At 37.5% G+C, this 20,373-nt stretch overlaps 1 protein-coding gene across 2 annotated transcripts in view; it reads right to left on the bottom strand.

The window, feature by feature from the left end:
• The window catches only part of LOC131799972 (uncharacterized), a 45,545-nt gene extending 29,113 nt beyond the window's left edge, over positions 1-16,432 (bottom strand). Inside the window, exons 1-11 of one of the 2 annotated variants that reach the window (XM_066167568.1) lie at positions 14,785-16,432; positions 12,120-13,312; positions 9,840-9,885; positions 7,732-7,852; positions 5,289-5,644; positions 4,644-4,870; positions 3,906-4,198; positions 2,694-3,020; positions 2,161-2,317; positions 990-1,029; positions 199-297 (exon numbers count right to left, since the gene is read on the bottom strand). In XM_066167568.1, coding sequence (XP_066023665.1) covers positions 199-297; positions 990-1,029; positions 2,161-2,317; positions 2,694-3,020; positions 3,906-4,198; positions 4,644-4,870; positions 5,289-5,644; positions 7,732-7,852; positions 9,840-9,885; positions 12,120-13,312; positions 14,785-16,432 — 4,507 coding nt within the window. The remainder of the gene's footprint in view (positions 1-198; positions 298-989; positions 1,030-2,160; positions 2,318-2,693; positions 3,021-3,905; positions 4,199-4,643; positions 4,871-5,288; positions 5,645-7,731; positions 7,853-9,839; positions 9,886-12,119; positions 13,313-14,784) is intronic. The other variant, XM_059117677.2, reaches the window with a different exon arrangement.
• Between the last annotated feature and the right edge of the window lie 3,941 nt (positions 16,433-20,373).

The following is a 20,373-nucleotide window of genomic DNA, read 5'->3' as shown; positions in this document are numbered from 1 at the left end:
CGATACAGTTTTAATTCGTGATTTTATACTCTCTTCACATCACAACAAGGTGAAAAGGATGTCTAATAAACATAATGTCACTCCTTCTTCATAAACAAATTTTACCACAGATAAACGTATAACAGAAATGTGCAAACTTGATAAAAATACAATAAAAAGGAAAGTCCGTCCCAACATTTTCAATCTCGGTACACCTACAGCGTTTCCTCTTATCAGAAGCCGCAACAGGGCTGCATAAAGATGATTCTGAATTTGGTTGCTCTACAACTGAAGGTCTCACACTTTGGGCAGAAATACCTGCAGAATAATGGGTTTAATGAGATGGTTAGGTTGAGAACTAGAGAGTAAGTTTCACAGTGTATATGGTTCGGAAACGATGGTGTGGTGATCCTGGACTGTGATCGTCCGGGTAAGACCCAGTATTCACAACTTGGAGTAGAAGGTATTATCGATTTCCCTTCTGAGTAACAATGAGCATTGACAAATTTGACAAAGGGTGCTGTTAAAAAGAAACATATTTGATCTAAGATTTCATTTGAAAAGCAATAACAGGTTGCAAAGGATTTGTTAAAGTTACTCCATTATTTTAACGATATAACCAACGGAGTAATTTTTTAAAGAATTACACTTCTTTGTGTCTTTCCCAAGCTGTTTTGCGTTTTACTTGTTTCAAGTATAAAATTCCTTACAAGTAAGGTCGCACGTACCGTGAAGGTCTGCATCGAGTTTACTGAGACGTAACATAGACAATAAGCCATCACTATTGAGCGCGATGGGAGCATGCCCCAATTTATTAACTTAGTAAGGCAAGTTATTATGACTTTGCGTTAAGAACACATTGCTTCGTCACTAAATGCTATATACATTTTCAAAACCTACAGAGCCCGCATTTCTGAGTTTGCATATTTTAGAACAATAATGACTGGCCTAGTAAATTGTATTTATTCGAACAACAACGAAACCAACAACAACAACAAAAAACAACTTACCGCTTCCTTCTTCAAAATCAAAGGTGATAGGAACAGAAAGCTAAAGGGAAAGGGGAAAATTCGCAATATTACGGGTGCGTATGGAGTGAAAAGAAATGAGGAAATAAAGAAAGGACTAGATAATAGGAAAAATAAAAAAAAAATAAGTATAGAGACATATAAAGTGTCTTCAAAACAACTGAAATATAAAAGTAGTACACTTGATCAAAAATTTGCTAGGTCTTATATGTTCCTGTAATATTTCCTGTTGGCAGAACATTTCTTTAACTACAAGACATTCATCAGTCTTGTGTTTCTTGTGATTCATCCTAAATAAGGTTCGTGCCGCCTTAAAAATGGCCTCGTTATCTTACTCGAAACCTTTTGATGGCGAATTTGCGAGACTATTATCGACTTAGCAGAGCTTATTTAACCCGAAAGAACTATTTTTTCCAGAAGACACCTCCCTCTTTCCAGATTACTACTACTGTTTAAAAGAAAAAGCTTGATCAAAGGACCGGAAGGCCGGATCCTAGTGTGGCCGCTTTAGTTTCTTAAGCTGGATTTGCTTTGGTAAAATTAATACAGCCAAGCTTATCCCAGTCAAGTCATATTTCATATTGAGCCTATAAGAAACATTAGCAAGCAATAACGTTCACAGGAACTGTAAACACATTTATATCAGTGGATCAAGAACTCATGCTGCCAAGTTAGTGTCTCTGGAAAATATGTGGGTATAGCCACATGCTTTTCACTGCCAGGTACACCCTAAGTTTCCACCCAAAAGACTGTGGTCTCCAAAACGAATGGTTCAGTGGGATAACATGACCAACATTAAATATTCGGAACAGCTTAAATTTATGTATGGAAAAGCCGCTGAAGTCGCAAGGTAGTTGGGAGATGGAATCTGCCAAATATAGGTATGTCGAGGCAGGCCTTGACAAAGAGCCACAAGTAAAAATCTTTGACTTTCCTTTAAATTATAATGGTCCTAATACCTTAATGAAATGTTAAAGATTTCACTATAAACACATTTGTTTTGGTTGAGTTCCAGGTTTTTGTCAATATTATGAACTTCGTTTGAGCGTGGCGATTTACGACATCAGTACCGGCAATTTTTGTTTATCCACACTTTCTTTTACAATGAATGAAAATGCAGATCTATGCATTTAAACAGCAGTATCGTAAATACCTGTACTGGAGATCTTGGAATGATGGGCACTTGACATAATATTAGGGAATTTTTTCTCTCCTTGTCTCCCAGCAATTTTAGGAAGTCGACTTGCAGATCACTCGGGTCCTTAATACTAACACGCAGACTCTCCAGAAAATGTTCGCTACCAAGAAACCTCGCATAAAAAAGGAACAAAAGTTTGGATGAATAACAACTTTTTCCATAGGTTGCAAGTATAGCGGATTTAGCAAATCACTTGAGTCAGCATCTTTGTAAGCGGCAAAAAACAATCTTTAAGTTATTTTAGCTTTTTCTCGGTTGAATTTAATGAAGGAACAACATACTTAAGGAACTTAGTTAACTTTAGAGTACTGAAGTGTAAATTTCTCTAAGATTTTGAGCTTTCTTAAGGTAAGAAGTTGGAATGGATAATTTAAATCCATTCGTGTAACAGACTTGTTTTCTTAAGCTAGGAGACAAAGGGGCAGTGCCGCTTACTCAACCCGAATGATGAGAATGGAACGATAAAACGTAAAAGGGCTGGCGCTTACTTTAAGACGATGTCCTCTACATTTTTCGCTCCTTGCACTTCAAATCCACTTGAAAGGGACACACATGTCTCATCACCACTAGACAGAGGTTTCTGCGAGGTTCCTTCTCCTTGCATATTCACAAAATATGTTGAAGAAATATCGCTATTCACTTTGGACCTTAAATGCTGCGGGAAACAAAACATATTCAGCACGTATCTCGCGGGTACTGCATCACTGCATAAGCAAGCTAAAAACCCAGCATGTCGTTTCATGATTCCATCGTATAGGAGCGTGGCATATTTCGATGGAGTGCTGACGAACGTCTTCAACAACCAGGGCCAAAACCTAAAAGAAAACGGCAGGAAAATCTACACTTCATGAATCAAAAAGACACGTTTTAAGAGGCGCATCTACACTTATTAGAAATTATGTTAGCCTCTTGAGAAGAAAAATTTGCTGGAGGAAATAATCTCTCGTCGAGTACCATGACACTTTTTAAGTATCCACCCAAGTCAGTTACCTTGCTCAAAATTAATCAACACGACCGGTTTTTGGACTTAGCAAGAAAGAAACTTTTTTCAATCTGAACTTTTTATCTTAAAGTCAGCTCGAATAACTTGGGGAAGCTCGAGAGATGCACCGAATATTGAGAGAGGAGGAGGGGGAGAAAAACGCGGAGCAGAGGGGGGGGGAGTAACAAGTAACTCTTGTGAGTAAAGTAACTCACTTGTGGAGATCGCTGCGTGTGAAAACAACAGATTTTAAACGTTTGAATTTGAATTATACTGTGCAGCAGAACAAAAGCTCATTTGGGGAGCAGTTGTTGCAATAAAACTGACGTCAAGTATCCTTCTTGTCCAACTTCCTGGATGTTTCTTATTTTTTAACTACCCTATTCACTCGCCAGTGGAATAAAAATATCTCAAAAATCAGGCGTATAATTTGGAAATGGTCCCCACGGCCTATAATTTTTAGTAGCTCGCAATATAAATCGTTTGTGTTATCTTGACCACTTTGTGTACATTGATTTATGTTACTTTTCAGTGCTCTTTTGCATTCATTGTCACATTCAAACCCAAGAACTGACGAAATTTGGAGATTCACAACAATTGCAAAGCGGACTTCTGGTTTCTAAAACTAATGGTTTTCTTCAAGAAATATAAACAAAGTAAATAATGATAAATGTACACAGTTTATAGAATAAAAATGTGGTCTACACCTTTATCTTACCGGCAGAAAGTTTTGACTTGAAACGTCACTATTCCATCTCTAAGGACTACAGGCATATCCAAATGATCTGTGATATCCGTCCATTCTTGTGATTCCTCTCTCGAATTGAAATGTAGTATCTTCACCTGACCTGAATGCAGCTCCGCTAGTTCTATTTCACCGTCCGTGAGTGACAACGGGAGGCTGATTTTTGCTGGCACTGACAGCTCTACATTGTTTGAGCACGAAATGTGAAGAATCGGACCAACAAGCATTCCTTCCACATTGTGGTCAATGGTTGGCGCTTCTTGCACCTCAAATTAAGAGAGCCAAAACAATCATATCACAAACTTTATGATAACCCAAGGTACTCTTGTTAGCTACCAGTAGTTTCCCAAATGAAATGAGGACGTTGAATAGATTTGTTAGCTACCAGTAGTTTCCCAAATGGATCGAGGATGTTGAATAGATTTTATTAAACATTCTTTTTCAGCTAAAATCTATGCACTCACACTAACATGATAGTTTTCAAAAAATCTGTTATTGACCGTAATTTAGGTCAAAGCATTTGATTTTATATCAAGGTAATACCCTCTCGGCAATAGTTTTTTTTGTTTTTAACCTTAAAGTCTTATGAAACAAATGATAGATATTGTAATAGTGATATAAATGATAAGAATAATGATGACAATAAATGCCATAATCACTCTCATCATCATTTTAATTATTTCTTACAAATGCAACATCGGGTATAAATACCTTTAGAGTTAAAGAAAAGTCTGTATCGACAGGCAAAGAATTCCATGGAATCGCAACACTAACATTTGGATAGTCTGGCAGTGAACAGATAAACTCAGAGGTCTTAGACGTAGGCTTAGGAAAGACAAAAGACTTGAGGCGCCAGACTGCTGCAAACGAGGAAAACCACCTTTTCGAGCACGGAGCTTTAGCGGAAGAGCACGTCCAATTGGGGATGGTTGGATGTACTGTAATATAATAACATTATTAGTAATGCTGTAATAGATATCATTAGTTATGGTTATTACTTAAATCTTTCTCACAGAGCGGTCTGTGTAAGAGAATCTCGACCACGACATAAAGATACTGTTAATAACGTTCCTGTAGGTATAATCCGTTTCAATTATTACTCAGTAGTCCCTATTAACCAAGCTGGAGGTCTGTATGGGAGAACTTTCATGTTGTCATTCTAATCCGTTCTAAGTTTTGCTCGAGAACACACCACCATAAAACTGTAAATGTCGATCTGGAATTACGTGCGCTAACCACTAAGCCGGCTCCCCATCTCCCTTAAATGATCCTAACTAGGGATTGGGAAATTAGCAAGAAGTATATGGAATGATACTTGTGTATGGATCTCCTCGATAAAATTTATTATTTCAGTACCTGACGAATGCCAAATGTTTTTTGTCTCCAAATCCTCCCACTCGTTGTATTCGGGGTCAACCAACTGCTTTATAACCACCTCGTACCCTTTGGAGTTAGAGGCACTGTGCAACAAAGCTACATTTATGCTTCCCGAAGCATTTTCCATGAATTCCAGATCAGGTGGGCCATCATGAGACAGTTCAATCACATTGCTTACCAAGAGCTCATTACTACCAATGGGCGGAGAAAGGGCTGCGGGGGTCCATAATGAACATGTTATGGTCAAGGATTTTGTTATCGCTCCAAGGTTAAATGTGATGGATGCACCAGCTTCTTCAAGATTCCAAGTCTCTGACTCGTCTGCAATTTTACCTCTGAAATAATCACAAAATTACATTTATCAAGCTTTTGTTTGAGTGAAAACGCTTATCATGTTTCCTCTTGAATGTAAAGTGAGATTCTCTTTCAAGACGGTTTTGCAGCTCTTTAAACTCGGTCTCATCAACTTCAGTGATGGGCTATCTTTATTAATTGGTTGTCTGTATCTTACTCCATCGGCGAAAAGCTTATGCATAACGTAACATTCTGATATTTTATGCTCGAGGGTTGACATTCCGGATGTGATGTCACTATCAAATAACCAAATCACGAAGATGCAGTCTACTTCGTTGGGCAAGGCCAAAACGGCGTCTTTTATACCTTTTTTGCGGGTGAATATGCGACAGAATCGGCTTTTTTTTAACAGTTATTAGCCCTCTGCAGGAACGCTAAACTATAAAAACACTGAAGTTAAAGAATAAATTATAAGCAACCTAAGACTACACTTTCTATAGGTCTATCGTTGTATAAATAACGAAGGACGGATATTGGGGAAGAACTTAAAAACGCTTTAGATCACCGGACTATAGCCAATACAACGCTTCCGAATGTCGCAAATTGAGAGTACCTAATTCAGTGAAGCAACGATTCTTCTAATTAAGTGTGGACTTACTTTTATGGAATAAATTGTAGGTTTTTGAGTAATTGTAGTGCAAATTGTATCTAAGCTATCTCATCAAGTAAGAGAATCTATAACATTCTATACTAAAGTTCACACGGCAACCAGGTGGACAATCAGACATAGCTTAATGCCACTCTGGTTAGCAGATTTAATGAATGTGACCGAAGAAGTTACAATTCATAGACCCAACGTTTCGACACTCCTGTCTAGTGCCTTCATCAGGGGTGATCTAAACGCTGCAACAATAGGTCCTTTTATACGATCACTATTAGCGGCCTTTATTTTTTTCTGACGAGGTGTAAATAGGCGTCAGGAAGCAAATCGCCATCGTCACGATTTAAAGGAGCGTGGGCGGAGTTAATATGCCAAGCCTCCAAACAAAGGCGCTGGTGGTAACGCCGATTAGTGGTGATAATTTTAGAATTATCCTACCCAATTGTATGGTTAGTTAGGCATATATGCTCCGATAAAGCTGAATTTTCCTATTGCAAAGGAAAACCGCTTTTTGGTGCTCTTTTAATCGTGTACCAAACTGACGTTTGGTCTATCCGATGTATTCGTTGTCACAGTCATTGCAAGGAATAGAATAAATGGCGTCGGTTCGTTGTTCTTTCGTGACAGGATCCTTAGGTTTGGCGAAAATATGCCCCAAAGTCTGAAAAGGTTTTTGAGCAACTTTAACGTTGTGGCTATTCAAAATTCTCTTGATGGGTTCCGTCCGTAACACCCTGTATGTAAGGAATAACAGCAAAACCAGTCGCTGGTTTCCTTTCATCAAGAGCGTTACTATTTGTAAAATAGTAACGCTCTTGACGCTCTCGTAAAACGTAAAAAAAACGCTCTTGTAAAAAACGCTCTTGTAAAATAGCAACGCAAAAAACCAGTTACAAATAGTAACGCTCTTGATGAAAGGAAACCAGCGACTGGTTTTGCTGTTATTCCTTACAAATGCAAACCAGAGTAGCATCAAACTATGTCCAATAACATTCCATTTAAAATTTATGAACAGCATTCAAAATAGCCTTTCTTTTCTTTATCCCGAAATGTTCAATTTTGCATGTGACCATCATGGTTCATTCTACTCAGGGAAAGTTTTTCTTTTATTAAGCTCAGCTTAATATGATTGTTATGTCGCTAATGTGCATTGCACGCAAATTTTCGCAAATCATGTTAACCCTTTACACCCTGACATCATGCAGTTTGTATTTTCTACAAACTACTCTGAAAACATTTCTTAAGTTGCTGAGGAGGAGAAGTCTTTTGACAATCTAGAGCTGCATTGGAGGGTGATAATTTTCTTTATTTTCCTGACCGTAAAGTTTGATTCAGGGGTGATGTTGTGAGGAGGAATTGCATAGTAGCCACCCCTAGGGCTAGATGTATGATTTATTAATTATATATATATATATATGTTTCCACTAACGTGGGATAACAAAACAACTACACGCAAATTAACTGCACCTCTTGATGACAGTCTTTCTTCCATCCACTTTTCTTGCAGCCCCCTCCTTCTGGCGACCGTCTTGATCAGTTGATCTGGAGGAAAATTCTTCTACCTCAAGTGACTTCTCTTCTTCTGGAGCTATGTGATTCAGCAAAAAAAAAGGCATGTTCTTTCCCAACCCAGGACAGATTTGTAATAAGTCGTTTAGCAACCAAAGTAACTGATGAGATGATTGAACATAGGATAGTTTGGTGTCATCAACCGAACTGATAACGTAAAGTGGCCACAGTAGGGGGATTCTAAAGCTAGCATTAGCCTCTGTCAGAGCGATTTACTCTGACGAGGGCTAAGCTTCTAAAATGTTCCTCCAATATCTTCTAAGTGGGTTTATCATGTTATACAACGCAAGAAAATGTGTTATATTGCTTTTATGATGTAACTATCAGCAAGGTTTAACTGCGAAAAGAATGAATTTGTGATCGATTTTGTGATCAAGTAAATAATTCTCAATACAACCCTCAAAAAGCACGAGAGACCAATCAAGGCGCCTGAAAGAAAATTTACAATCCGCAAGGACAACAATATTAACAACTGAACAATTGAATGGATGAGCAGAAAATATGAAGGAAAATTAAGAGAAATCGTAGCAAAGAAAACGACGCCTCACGCAAGGGTACTTCAATTTCAACGCAGGTAACGCAAACTCTGTGGTAGTGGTAATCCAGATATGCCGTTCAATCTTTCCCTTTTATCTAAACTGCTTTTATTGCCTCTGTTTCAATAGTAGCTTACAAAATCAACAAAATCAAATGAGCTCTTCAATGCGTAGATATAGCGAAGATTTTTAAAATACAAGCTTACAGCGCGCATGCTACACGAAAAGATCATAAACTCCAAATTGCATATTGAATGTATGAAGTTATGTTGATTGAGGGCACTCTGGTTTGATTTTCGTTCCGATTGTAAATAAGACCTTTTGGAAAATTTCTGAAAGAAAGTCCCTTGCTATAAATATAATCGAAACCATTAGTACTTGATCAGAAGTTTTGAGAAATAACTCAGATCTCAGAAGACATCAAATGTGGTATTTTAACCCAACCACTTTTTTTCCTTATCTTACTCTAAAGTCATCGGTTTCACTGAATTACAATTCTGATTTTTTGCCAAAAAAGTTGAATCATCACCTATCTACTACGCGAAGCGTGGTAACGAGTACTGATGTCGCTGAGGAGTCTGGGGAGAGTAAACATTTTATTAAATATGGCGGACTGCTAGACAATTGTGAGGATTAGTAGCGGAGGACTTTAGAGGGGATGACTGCTAATTTCGGGCCGAACATGTACTACGGAATGTATGTATGAAATCTAGGACTAAGCATACCAGTGAAAACAATTAAGATGTGGGCTCGAAGGAAACAAATCATCCTAAAACATAAACAGACGACCTTCGAAATGAAAGCTAAAACGTGGCGGAATAAGAATGGCTTCGAGACCTGGTACCAGACAGCAGTCATTTGTATTACTCTTGCCCAATAAGTGTTATGAATAATTATCACATGAACACAGTTATCCCTTAAAATTATGATTGGAACTATTTGTTTCGTTACGTTACGTTTAAGTGTTGCATTGGGCTTACTGTAACTTGCGAAACGAAACGAAGCAGATTGGAAATCTGTTATTTTGAAAAATTCGGAAATCTTTGAAATGGGAATCTGTAATTTTTTTATATGAGGAATCTGTAATTTGCGAAATGAAAGTCTAATTTGTGAAACGAGAAGCCGTGCGGAAAATTCCATCGGCTGGAAAAGTGTGGATTGAAATTTCTTACACAACTTGTGTAATGAGTAATAATGCAAAAATTGTATTTTTTTGATACTTTCAAAATTGTTCGACAAAAGTTTAAGCGAAAAGTAGCTGCAGTTCAACCCTTTTGATTACTTATTGTGATCTGTATACACATGTAGCTATGAAATCCTTTTCAGCTCTGCATGACTTCAATTTGGATTGTACATGTATACTAGTATTCTAGCTAGAAAAGATTTAGACCTAGAAACAATTAATGTACCTTTACATATTGGTTAAAAGCATGCTACTGAAATATGTCAAACAACTGTAAGGTTTAGTACCTTTTGAGTGTGATGTCACCTCTGGAACTCTCCCATCTTTTACAGCCTGAAAAATTCAAAGTATGGTATAAACACAAAGTATGTAACTTTCGTGGTTAGTGTTGTGTCAGTTAATATAATCTATCAAATGTTTCTGCCTGCGCACAATTGGCTTAATTGCATCACAAGGATTCGTTTAAAATTTGATTGGAGGTGAGAGAAGGGACATGTTTGTTTGTTTACTAAGTCATACCTGAGGACACTGAAAATTAAACATCCCCAAACAGTAAATTGTTCACAAAAATTTTATCCATACATTGCAAAAATATTTGAAGAGTAATAAAGATGATAGCCTCCATTTGGCATGAAAATATACTTGTATATTTGTCCTTGGACCTCATTGTTTCTCAGAGCTCACAGTTTTCCTCAAGCTTCATTCTTTCAGAACTGTTTACATCCCAGAACAGGAAATGTCTGCAGACAAGTATCCTTGCATATTTTCAGTCAGAATAGAGGCTATTGTTTACATAACAATATACAACAAAATGAATAGGATATACATATTTATTACATCCATTTTGAAATCACTTGTGATCTGTGCAATTTGATTGGCTGTCACTGGTGTGATTTATTCACATATTGCACTATTTTATGCTCAAAATAGCATCTTTTTCTCAGCTAGTGAGACAGCCTTACTAAAACACATTAACCAACCAAGTTTCAAGGCTTGATTTAAAAAAGGTCAATCATATTGCAGGAAAATGAGTGACAACAACTTTTTACAAATCAGCACAGACTCAAAAAAATATATTGAGGGAAGTGGTATTTGAACTATGTGATGTAGAATTTTGTTCTGAAATCCTACTTTTGATTCCAAAATTTAATCAAACTTGTGCTGTGCACTCATTCAATTTTGTATGGTTTCAGACCAAATTACACTCCACTCAGTTCAATTACCTTATAAATATTCATCTACATTTAAATGTAGTATAACTACATGAACAAGATGATATTGACACTGCAAAGATAGGAGTGCCAGTGGATTCTACATATCCAATCACAAATGATGGGACTCTAACAAATATTTGTTGTCAAAGAAAATCAAATCATGTCATTCTGAGACCTCATGACCTCAGAATACAACTTGACCTCAGAACATATCATGAAAATTGCTGTTTTTGTGGCTATGAAAAATAGGTTCAAGTGTTTTTTTTTGGAAAGAAGTGTTCATACTATTATAATTTTCTTATAAGAGGTTTATAGTGGGTGTGAATGCAATCAATTATCAGTTAATTTACCAGTTATTTTTTTTGCAATGACCTTGATTTCATGTGGTGCTTAAATTGCCCATGGTGATGTCATTTTTATGTTAAAGCACTGAAATTGATGTTACCGAAAAGTCTTTGGTTATCACATTGTAACTGATCTAAAAAAGCTAATTTACTTTGTGGTTTTCCTACTTTGTCATGAAGAAAGGTTAACCCTTTAACTCCCAAGATCTCATTCATAATTCTCCTTACTGTCTTCCATTTAGCTCTTGTGATGTTAGTTTGGAGAATTTGGTATTGGATCAACTAATAATCCCCTAATCAATATTTTTCTCTATTCTCATCACTTGTCTCCTTGATATTGTATTGATATTGTAAGGTAAAATTCTGTCTTGGTCACTCATAGGAGTTAAAGGGTTACCCTTTAACTCCCAGATCAAATTTGTAATTCTCCTTATTGTCAACCATAAAATTCATATAATGTTAGTTCAGAGAATTTAATATTGGATCATTTAATTATCCCCAAATTGGTATTTTTCCTTATTCTCATCTCTTATCGTGTTGATATAGTATTGATATTGTAAGGAGAAATTCTTTCTTGGTCACTCATGGGAGTTAAAGGGTTAATGTATTAATACTGTGTCAGTGTAGATAATGTAGAATATGATCTGGAAAATTCTGTAATGTTCTATTGTTTACCGTGTTACGTATACCATAAGTCATGCACTTAGTTAACAAATTGAATGCAAGCTGATTTAAAGATAGGATATCATGAAATCATATGAAATGTTATACAATGTTTAGTATTTGTACATACATGTAAAGGGAGCTTATAACAAGCTGTTGTTGTTACCACTTGATAAATTGGCAATAAAGCTTTTTGTTGCAGACTACAAGTGACTACAAAAGACACTTTTAGTAGAGCATGCAGGTAATTTTTGTGATAGGAGATGGATCAAATATACTGCAAAAATAAAACTTGTAATCAGTATGGTAGTTCTTAAAGAAACAATGTAAGTTAAAACCATCACACCTGTAATTCATCTGTGTATAGTTCCTCCCGTTTGTTATCCTGAAGTTGATGACAAAGGTGTATCATTTGGTTGAGAAGCTTGGTCATTTCTTCCAACATGTAGTGAAGTGTATCACTTTCAGTTTCCAGGTCACAGTCCTTTTGAAGTTCTTCCTTGGTGGCATTGTACATACCCTCATAGAACCAAAGCTGTTCTTTTTGCAATTCATTCTTGTCATTCTCATCACTGACAAGATCCATCAAGGTATCAATAATGTCCTTGTTAGAATCAATAAAAGCAAATCGTGGAGACTTTTTCTTTTCTATCCAAAACTGTTTACAAAACTTCAAAGAATCTTTTCTAAATGTTTGTTTCTTTTCTCCATTCTTCAAAAAGTCACACATTTCCTCCACACTAGTGATAATTTTTTGCCACACCTCACTGTGGTTCCCAACATTAAGTGACTTCTCCATCTCCCATGCTTCGAGGTAAAGTTTCAAGGCTCCCTCATAATCTTGCAAGCAGTGCTGAAGGATAGCTCGTTGGAAAATGCTGCGCACCGTAAGTGGGTGATTTTTGAGAAGTTTCTTCCTAATGTTGTAAGCACGCATTGCAGGTTCAGCTGCTTCTGAATATTTCCCCTGCCACAGAAGGGCATTGGCAATATCTCTGCAAAAGTGCGCTTCATCGCCTGAACCTGAAAGATTGAGTTCTTCCAGAAGTCTCAATGCATCTCTGTAATATTCAACCGCCTTGTCATACTTTTGGAGACCCTCATATGCTGTGCCAATTTGGTGCTTGTACATTGGCATATCAACATGATACTCAGAGCCAGCCAATTTCTTTTGCATGTTGTAGGCTTTTTCATAGAACTCAATTGCTTCCATTGGCTGGTTAAGGCGGGAGTAACAATTTCCAACAGCATTGTAGCACCTTGCCAAATCTGTATGCTCTTTTAGCAGCTCCTCTGAGAATGTCAAGGACAACTGCAAGCTTTCAAGAGCTTTCTTGTAATCAATGTTTCTCCAAAGGATTTCACCTTCAGTGTACAAGTAAAAGGCTTTAGTGAGCTTGAAAGTGTCAGTGGATTGATCTTCAACTTTCTCCATTGAACCTAAAGCTTCCTTCAGTATCTCAAATCCTTTCTCTGTTCCATGATTGTCTGCAACTTGTAAGGCTTCCCAGCACTTCAATTGTGTTCTACCAAGAGAACCTATTACATAAAAACCTTATTGAGAATTGCATTCATTCTTAATGATTAGAGCATTTTTCAATTGAATGTTTTAAACCCAAAACCAAGGTAATTACCATGGCCAGTTAGAAGAAAGGCAAACACCTTTAAAAGCCAACTAAAATAAAACCAACCAAACACCTAAAGTGTGGAATAATGAAAGCAACCAAGTTGTGATTGGTTTAACTTTTGCACCTGATTGGTTTAGAAAGTGCAGGTGCAAGAAACTTGTGCACCTGCAAGATTTCTGGACCAATCACAGAGTAAAGTGAGCAAAAATAAAACAATCCAGGATTACCCTCCACACTCATGGAAAATTTCTCTAGATCATGGTTATTACTTGTTTGTTAACTAACTTTAACTCCCAAGTTTTGATTGTTAATTATCTCCTTTAGGTGCTAATATAAACATCTCCTTCCAAATTAGTCATGAGAATTTGTTGTTAGCTGACAAGATAACAACTTTTATCTGAACTATATCAATTAGGGGATTATTAGTTGATCCAGTGCCAAATTCTCTGAACTATAACATTACAAGAATTATATAGCAGACAGTAATGAGAATTAATAATAGCATCTTGGGAGTTAAAGGGTCTATGCTTTCAAGCAAATTATATGTTTGCATGTATTTAGCACAATAGAACCAATTGTCATGGCAACTCTACTTTTCAACAGCTGCATTTTAAGTGCAACAGATGAATTAACTCATTTTCTCCTATGAGTGACTAACATCTAATTTTCCCCTAAAGCATCACACTTGTGTTTCCCCAACTAAAGAAGCTCTTGATTGTAAAAAAAATTCTCCTCCTCAGGATCTTAGAAAATATTAAGAGAACAGTATGGAGAATATACATACTGATGTTAGGGTGTAAAGGGTAAACCCTTAAATCCTCACAAGTGATTAACATGAAACTTCTCCCTATAATATCCATAAAATGTTCAGCAAACAGGTACTGAAAATATTCAAACCTGTCAGGTAGAAGCTGCCATCTTGATCTAGCACTAAGTTCTCATAACCAATTTACAAAGAAATATTTAGCAACTAGAGGGGAGAATTAACAATCAGATCTTGGGAATATTCAAACCTATCAGGTAGAAGCTGCTATCTTGATCTAGCACTAAGTTCTCATAACTAATTCACAAGGAAATATTTAGCAGCTAAAGGGGAGAATTAAACATCAGATCTTGGGAGTTAAAGGTTAAAACATGAATCATATCTGTCAGCAGAACATGATTATGAATTGTTGCATTATTATTAAAGCTGAAATACTTAATTCCACTTTTAGGAGTGGAAATAAGCTTCCAATTGTTAATTTTACCCATGCCAATGAGCTACTGATATGACTCTTGACAAAATGTCTCCTAGACAACATGAGAATCATTATTCAATTTCTTTCAATTAAATATGACACAAAAGACAAGCATTAGGACAGTCAGATCCATTATGACCCTTACCTGATTTTCCATCATCTTCACACATCTCAGCCCAGGAATGAAACAGGGTAACTACTTTACGTTCAGTCAGCATTGCTATGAAAAGTGATGCAATCAAAGCATTCTCATGAAATTCACCTGGAACTTTGAAATATTCTGGTTGTAAGGAGATCTCAAGAACAAACTCATAATTTGCCCTGTCAGTGTCAAACAAATGAAATGCTTTAACATACTCGGGATCTATAAGTTTCGCTATTTTCTTCATCCTGGACATAAAGAGTTCGTAATAGCGTCCCTTTGCTTTCATGTAGGCTGCGGAAAAGTGTTCGTCACTCTTGATACTGTCAGCATACTTTTGTAAGAGTGGATGAATGTCATATTTCCTCTCTTTTGCTTCTTCATCGACTACAGAAATTATTGCACTGGCCACAAGACCCTCTAGCTGTGCAAGAGCCTCTGATTGGTCAATACCGAGAACTTCGGAAGCTGTTGCCACAGAGAATGGCCCATGAAACAAGGAAATTACTACTGCAGTCACTTTTAAACGGTCACTTGGAAGTGTAGCAAACATTTCTCTAATTACAGATATCTGACCTGCATCAACTCCTTCTTCTTCAAAACTAACTGACATTTCTTCAGCATCCTCGTGCACTTTTGATTTCTTCGGAGTAGCAGCAACTTCAGCAATAAGGTCATCGGCAGATTTTCTTTCCTGGCGCAAAATAGCACCCATTCCTTTGAGAACAATTGGGAATCCTTTGGAGATGCCGATTAGATTATCTTTCTGGTGGACTTGAACACCAGTTGATCCCGCAGGAAAAAGAATTTTCTCTGAAGATGACGTTTTTAGAGACTTCACTTTAAAATTATCCACCAGTTTGGCATTTGTGAACTCAATCCTCGATGTGAGCAGCAGCTTTAATGCACATCTTTCTCCTTTGCCATCAAGTTCGAAAAGTTGTTCGAGGAACTGTACAAAGTCTTTTTTTAGGCTCTTCCTATCCATTTCTTGTCCTGTGGCAAACCGGTCCACATTATCGAGCAAGAACAGAACGGAATGCCCCCCACTTTTCAAATCTTTGATCTTATCGTGAACTTTTTTTACAACATAGTTCAGGTTCACGAAACCGACTGGAACAGAAAGGTCAAGGGAACTAAGGATGTGGTAATACATCGCTTTTATACTCTTAACTTCTCTAAGATCAAAGACTTGATAATTTCCTCGCCACTGTGAGCAAACTTCGTTGGCGAGTCTTGTCTTTCCAACACCGGAAGACCCAAACAAGTTTAAAACTGGGACCTCTTTTGACTCCAGTTTTTTGGTGATCTCCTTAATGTCATCGTCCCGCCCTTGAAATTCCTCCTCTTTAACGGCTGAACGAGAGGCCTTGAACCTCCTTATAGCTTCTTTGATCAGTTCTTCTTTGCTCGATTTCGGAGCAACGTAGTCTTCGATTAGTTTCACTTTGCCTACAGACACATAGCCATGCTTCGCAAGAAGTTGTAAACATTGCAATAAATCTTGACTTCTTAGCGAATTAAATTTGCCTCCATAGTTATTTTTCAAAGATTGCACAACATTTTCCGACTCTGTGCGGTCAAACTTCGGAGATATGTCTTTGAATAGATGTTGTAATTGCAAACGGCTCTCTATAGCGACGGCCGCCATCTTAATTTGATTGCGGCTAAACATAGACAGCCCCTTCATTATGTCACGCGATCTTCTCACGCAACCGAAAGTGACACGAAGGTTCTATATTGGTGGCGTCTAAGATTTCGATAATGATTGATTGCTGCCTGGTGACGATATAACTACTCACTATGGTTCCATAACTCGCCCTTTTTAGTTATTTTGTTTTCATTGATGCATTTATCTACTCTTTTTGGTACTGAAATTAATCTACCGCGGGCACAAGAGATCAGAGAGATGATACACGTCATATATATTTCGCCTAGATACTCAATATCCTGCTTTTAAGGCCCCACTTTTTTGATCAAAAATTAAATCTTTTCTCTTTCAACAGTATAATGCTGAACAAATCAACCATTTGTCAAAAAAAAACAAAACAAAACAAAACAAAAAGAAAAAACAACTGCGGTGTGGATGTTTTAAGTAAGCATTATTTCAAAAGTGTCTAACATTCATTATCTTTCTTACAGGGACTGAAAACACTCACAAAAGATCGCATTCCCATCTAATAAAAAGGGAATCTTGAGGCATTGAAATATGGAACGAATCTCTCCCGAAGGAATGTCTCTGGCTAGCGTGCCTTTTTAAGCCCAAAGGAAAAAAAAACACTTTATATTGTGAATTCCCAACGCAACGGAAGTAAGCCTCTCGGCTAAATTTTTCTTGGTTCTCCCGGTACCTTGTAAGTTATCACTTCTGACTTAAAACTATAACAATTTAAAGACAAGGAACCTGCATAAAACCAAGAAACTTTAATTCGCGTTCCTCCTGAAGAACCTCTGGAACATACCCTTCACCTCTTTTTGTTAGGATTGATTTCAATAACCATTTCAAAGTGGATCTCTGATTGATTGAAAAAGCTTAAATGGGACTAACTCGTGGTTCGTGCTCTGCAAATCTGCAAACAATGATAGATTCAGGAGCTTTCACGCTTTGTTACGTTAACAAACTCATTACCTCAAATTTTATAGTTCTTCATGTTAGCATATATACTGCCGGAAATCTTGAGTGCAACAATTGTTGGCCACCAACCTTGTCTGTTTAATGCGTTATCGGAAAGTGAAGCGTTCTCGCCTGAAGAACGGAGACGCGTAACGCCTCTGCGTGTATGATTGATCAGCTCACAACATCGAACCAGGCTAATTTAGGTCTACTGAATAGGAAACGAAGTCCGATTTAGCCCATCTGCTTTCTCCCTCCCTTCCCCCCGAAAAATGAGGCACACACAGTCTTTTCGTCGTTAGAAGCAAGGTTGTGCGTTCTTCACCAAACATGAGTTGTTTGGAATGCAGGGACGGATCAACAGGGAGAGTGTTAGGGAGTCCCAGCTCATCCCCTACCTTCCCTAAGGGAGACTATACTGCTACTTGTCTGTAACCAAAACTCTTCCAAAGACAGGATCGCATAGTAGTATGGCTGTTCTTTAATTTCTTTTTCATTTATTATCTTTTTTTCAGTGGAACACGAGGGTGTCGATACAATGAACCGTCAGGCGTCTTTGGGGGTACCCTCTTCTGTACAATCTTCGTTGTCAAACACAAGGGAAGGAATCTCCAAGGATCTACCCCCCCCCCCCCCCTTGCGAGTAAAAAAAAATTACGAGTGAAAGGGGAGGGAGTGGTCAAGAACTGATTCGCCGCGTTTTCTGAATCAAACGTTGGACCCCGCGTATCAGAAGTCCTTGCAATGAATAGCTGTTTGCTTAATAATGAATGATGGCTTTTACGGCCAACGGTTAGGATTTTGTCCATTTTACGGCTAAAGATGACCTTGCTTTCTTTGGGATTAAAAGAAAAAAAATCACGGTGAACTTTTTCACGACGTATGGTTAAAATTTGTCAATTTTCATGCCTAACGGCTAATTTTTGACCGTTTTACGACCAACAGTTGATCCCGTTGAAATTCTTAAGAATCTTTGCTTAGCGACGAATATTTGAATGTTGAATAACAATTCGATTGTCAATTCAAAGGTGAATGTTAAAAAAGCACACTGTTTGGAAAAGAATACGTTAAATACAAAAAAATTGAATAAATTCATAACACCTAGTTACAAATAAAAAGACCAAATTGAATACAAAACTAGACAAATTGAATATTGCTTAGTGCTACTTGCCGTAGACCTATTTCAAATTTATCATTTTTGAGTGAAAATTCCACAATTTTTTTTTTTCTCACGATGACAAAGGCAGGAAGGCCAGTTTGCATGAATCTCACAGATTGACAATTAGGCCCACCATTTTTTGAAGGACGCAATAGTTGAGTTTATTTTTTTCATCCGATTTTTACTCTGCATATCACTTAGAATACTATAACATCGATTTAAAAACATCGTCAAAGTGACTTCTTCGATTCCAAGAGCCGTGTTTAAAGCCATCGTTGACATGCTTGTATGAAAGGCAGAACTAAAGGGGGGAGGGGGGCATGGTACGGGGCCAGGTTAGTGCCATCTCGTATTTCTCATCAAATTTTTTTTCACGACTTCGACTTTCGTGCAGGACTTCAACTTTCCGCACAACTTCAACTCTTTTTCACGACTTCAACTTTCTTACACAACTAACTTTCTTTTCACGAATTCAACTTTCCTGCACGACTTCAACTATCTTGCACGACTTCAACTTTCTTGCACGACTTCAATTTTTTTCACGACTGTAACTTTTTTCACGACTCAACACTTCAACTTTCCAGCACGACCTAAATATTCCGCTGTCCTAGTGGATTGGACCCCCCTAGATTTGGACCCTCCGGTCCAAATCCGCTAGCGGATATGGAACCCCCCCGTCCAAATCCGCTAACGGATTTGGACCCCCCCAACAAAACTGAGTGAAAACATCATCCTTAGCGTTCTAGTAGAAATAGGTAATACTTTACGTTCCAGTGCGCACGAAAGTAAGATTTTAATTCAAAACATGCGTATTGCCAAGCATATACGAACTGGCCTTTATTGAGGAATGTCACTTGTGCTGTGATCGAAAAGAACATCACCATCATCCAAAACCGCCAAACCGCTAAAAAATTCAATTAAAACCGAAAACCGCAAGCAAAACCGTCAAAACTGATAAATTTTCACATCCCAGTTATCAAAACCCTAATCAATTTGATGCAAAAGGGGCACACAAAGGTTTTGCGGATACTCGAGATCAGTGGAGGCACATAATCGCCCGCGCTTAGATCGAAGAGCAACCGGAACCCAAAGAGGATAAACGAAAACCACATCGAATACCAAATTCGAAAATTGGTTAGTATTCTGACGAAAACCGAAACCAAATGCTGAAAATCGGAAAATCCGCAAACAACAATGAACACCAAAACCGCAAAACCGAAAATCCCAATGCCCCCGTCCTAAAGTAGTAGAGAAACTTTTAGATGGTGACGTGACAGATAAAAAAAATTAATATTCGTTCCCTTATCGTGCGTGAAATTGACGATATCAAGTCAAAGTTGGATGGAATACCAAGGAGAGATTTATTGGCAAGCATCAGTTTCTTTAAAGAAGGAGTCGATTTGTCAAATGAAGTGTTCAACAAGGCGAAGTTTGGGAGCGGGTATAACGGAGTAACAGCATAAGAGGTTTGTACAGAAACGCTTTCTCTCACTGGGGAATGAGAAACTTGGGGCTTTATACCTGGATGAATAAGCGACGAGAAAGCTCTGTGAAGCGAAGGAATAATTAAGAGATTCTAAAAGAAAAGTAACATTGCCCTTCAACAATGAAGCTCTAGAAATGTCTGACTGCATTCGAGCAATGCGGTAACGACTGATGATATCAGTATTAGAAAATGTGGACCATTCCGCGGATGCTTTGATACGATGCAAATTGTGAATTGATGATTTACACTCTATGCCAGCCGTTATAACTATTTTTGATGTTTATTTCAAGAAAGGCATCTTGAGTCATTTCAGTAGAGAAAAAATAAACCAAA

This window comes from Pocillopora verrucosa, chromosome 5 (genome assembly GCF_036669915.1).
Source record: "Pocillopora verrucosa isolate sample1 chromosome 5, ASM3666991v2, whole genome shotgun sequence".
Classification (NCBI taxonomy): Eukaryota; Metazoa; Cnidaria; class Anthozoa; order Scleractinia; family Pocilloporidae; genus Pocillopora; species Pocillopora verrucosa.
The sequence above is the reverse complement of the archived record's forward strand: the minus strand, read 5'-3'. Positions and strand labels throughout refer to the sequence as shown.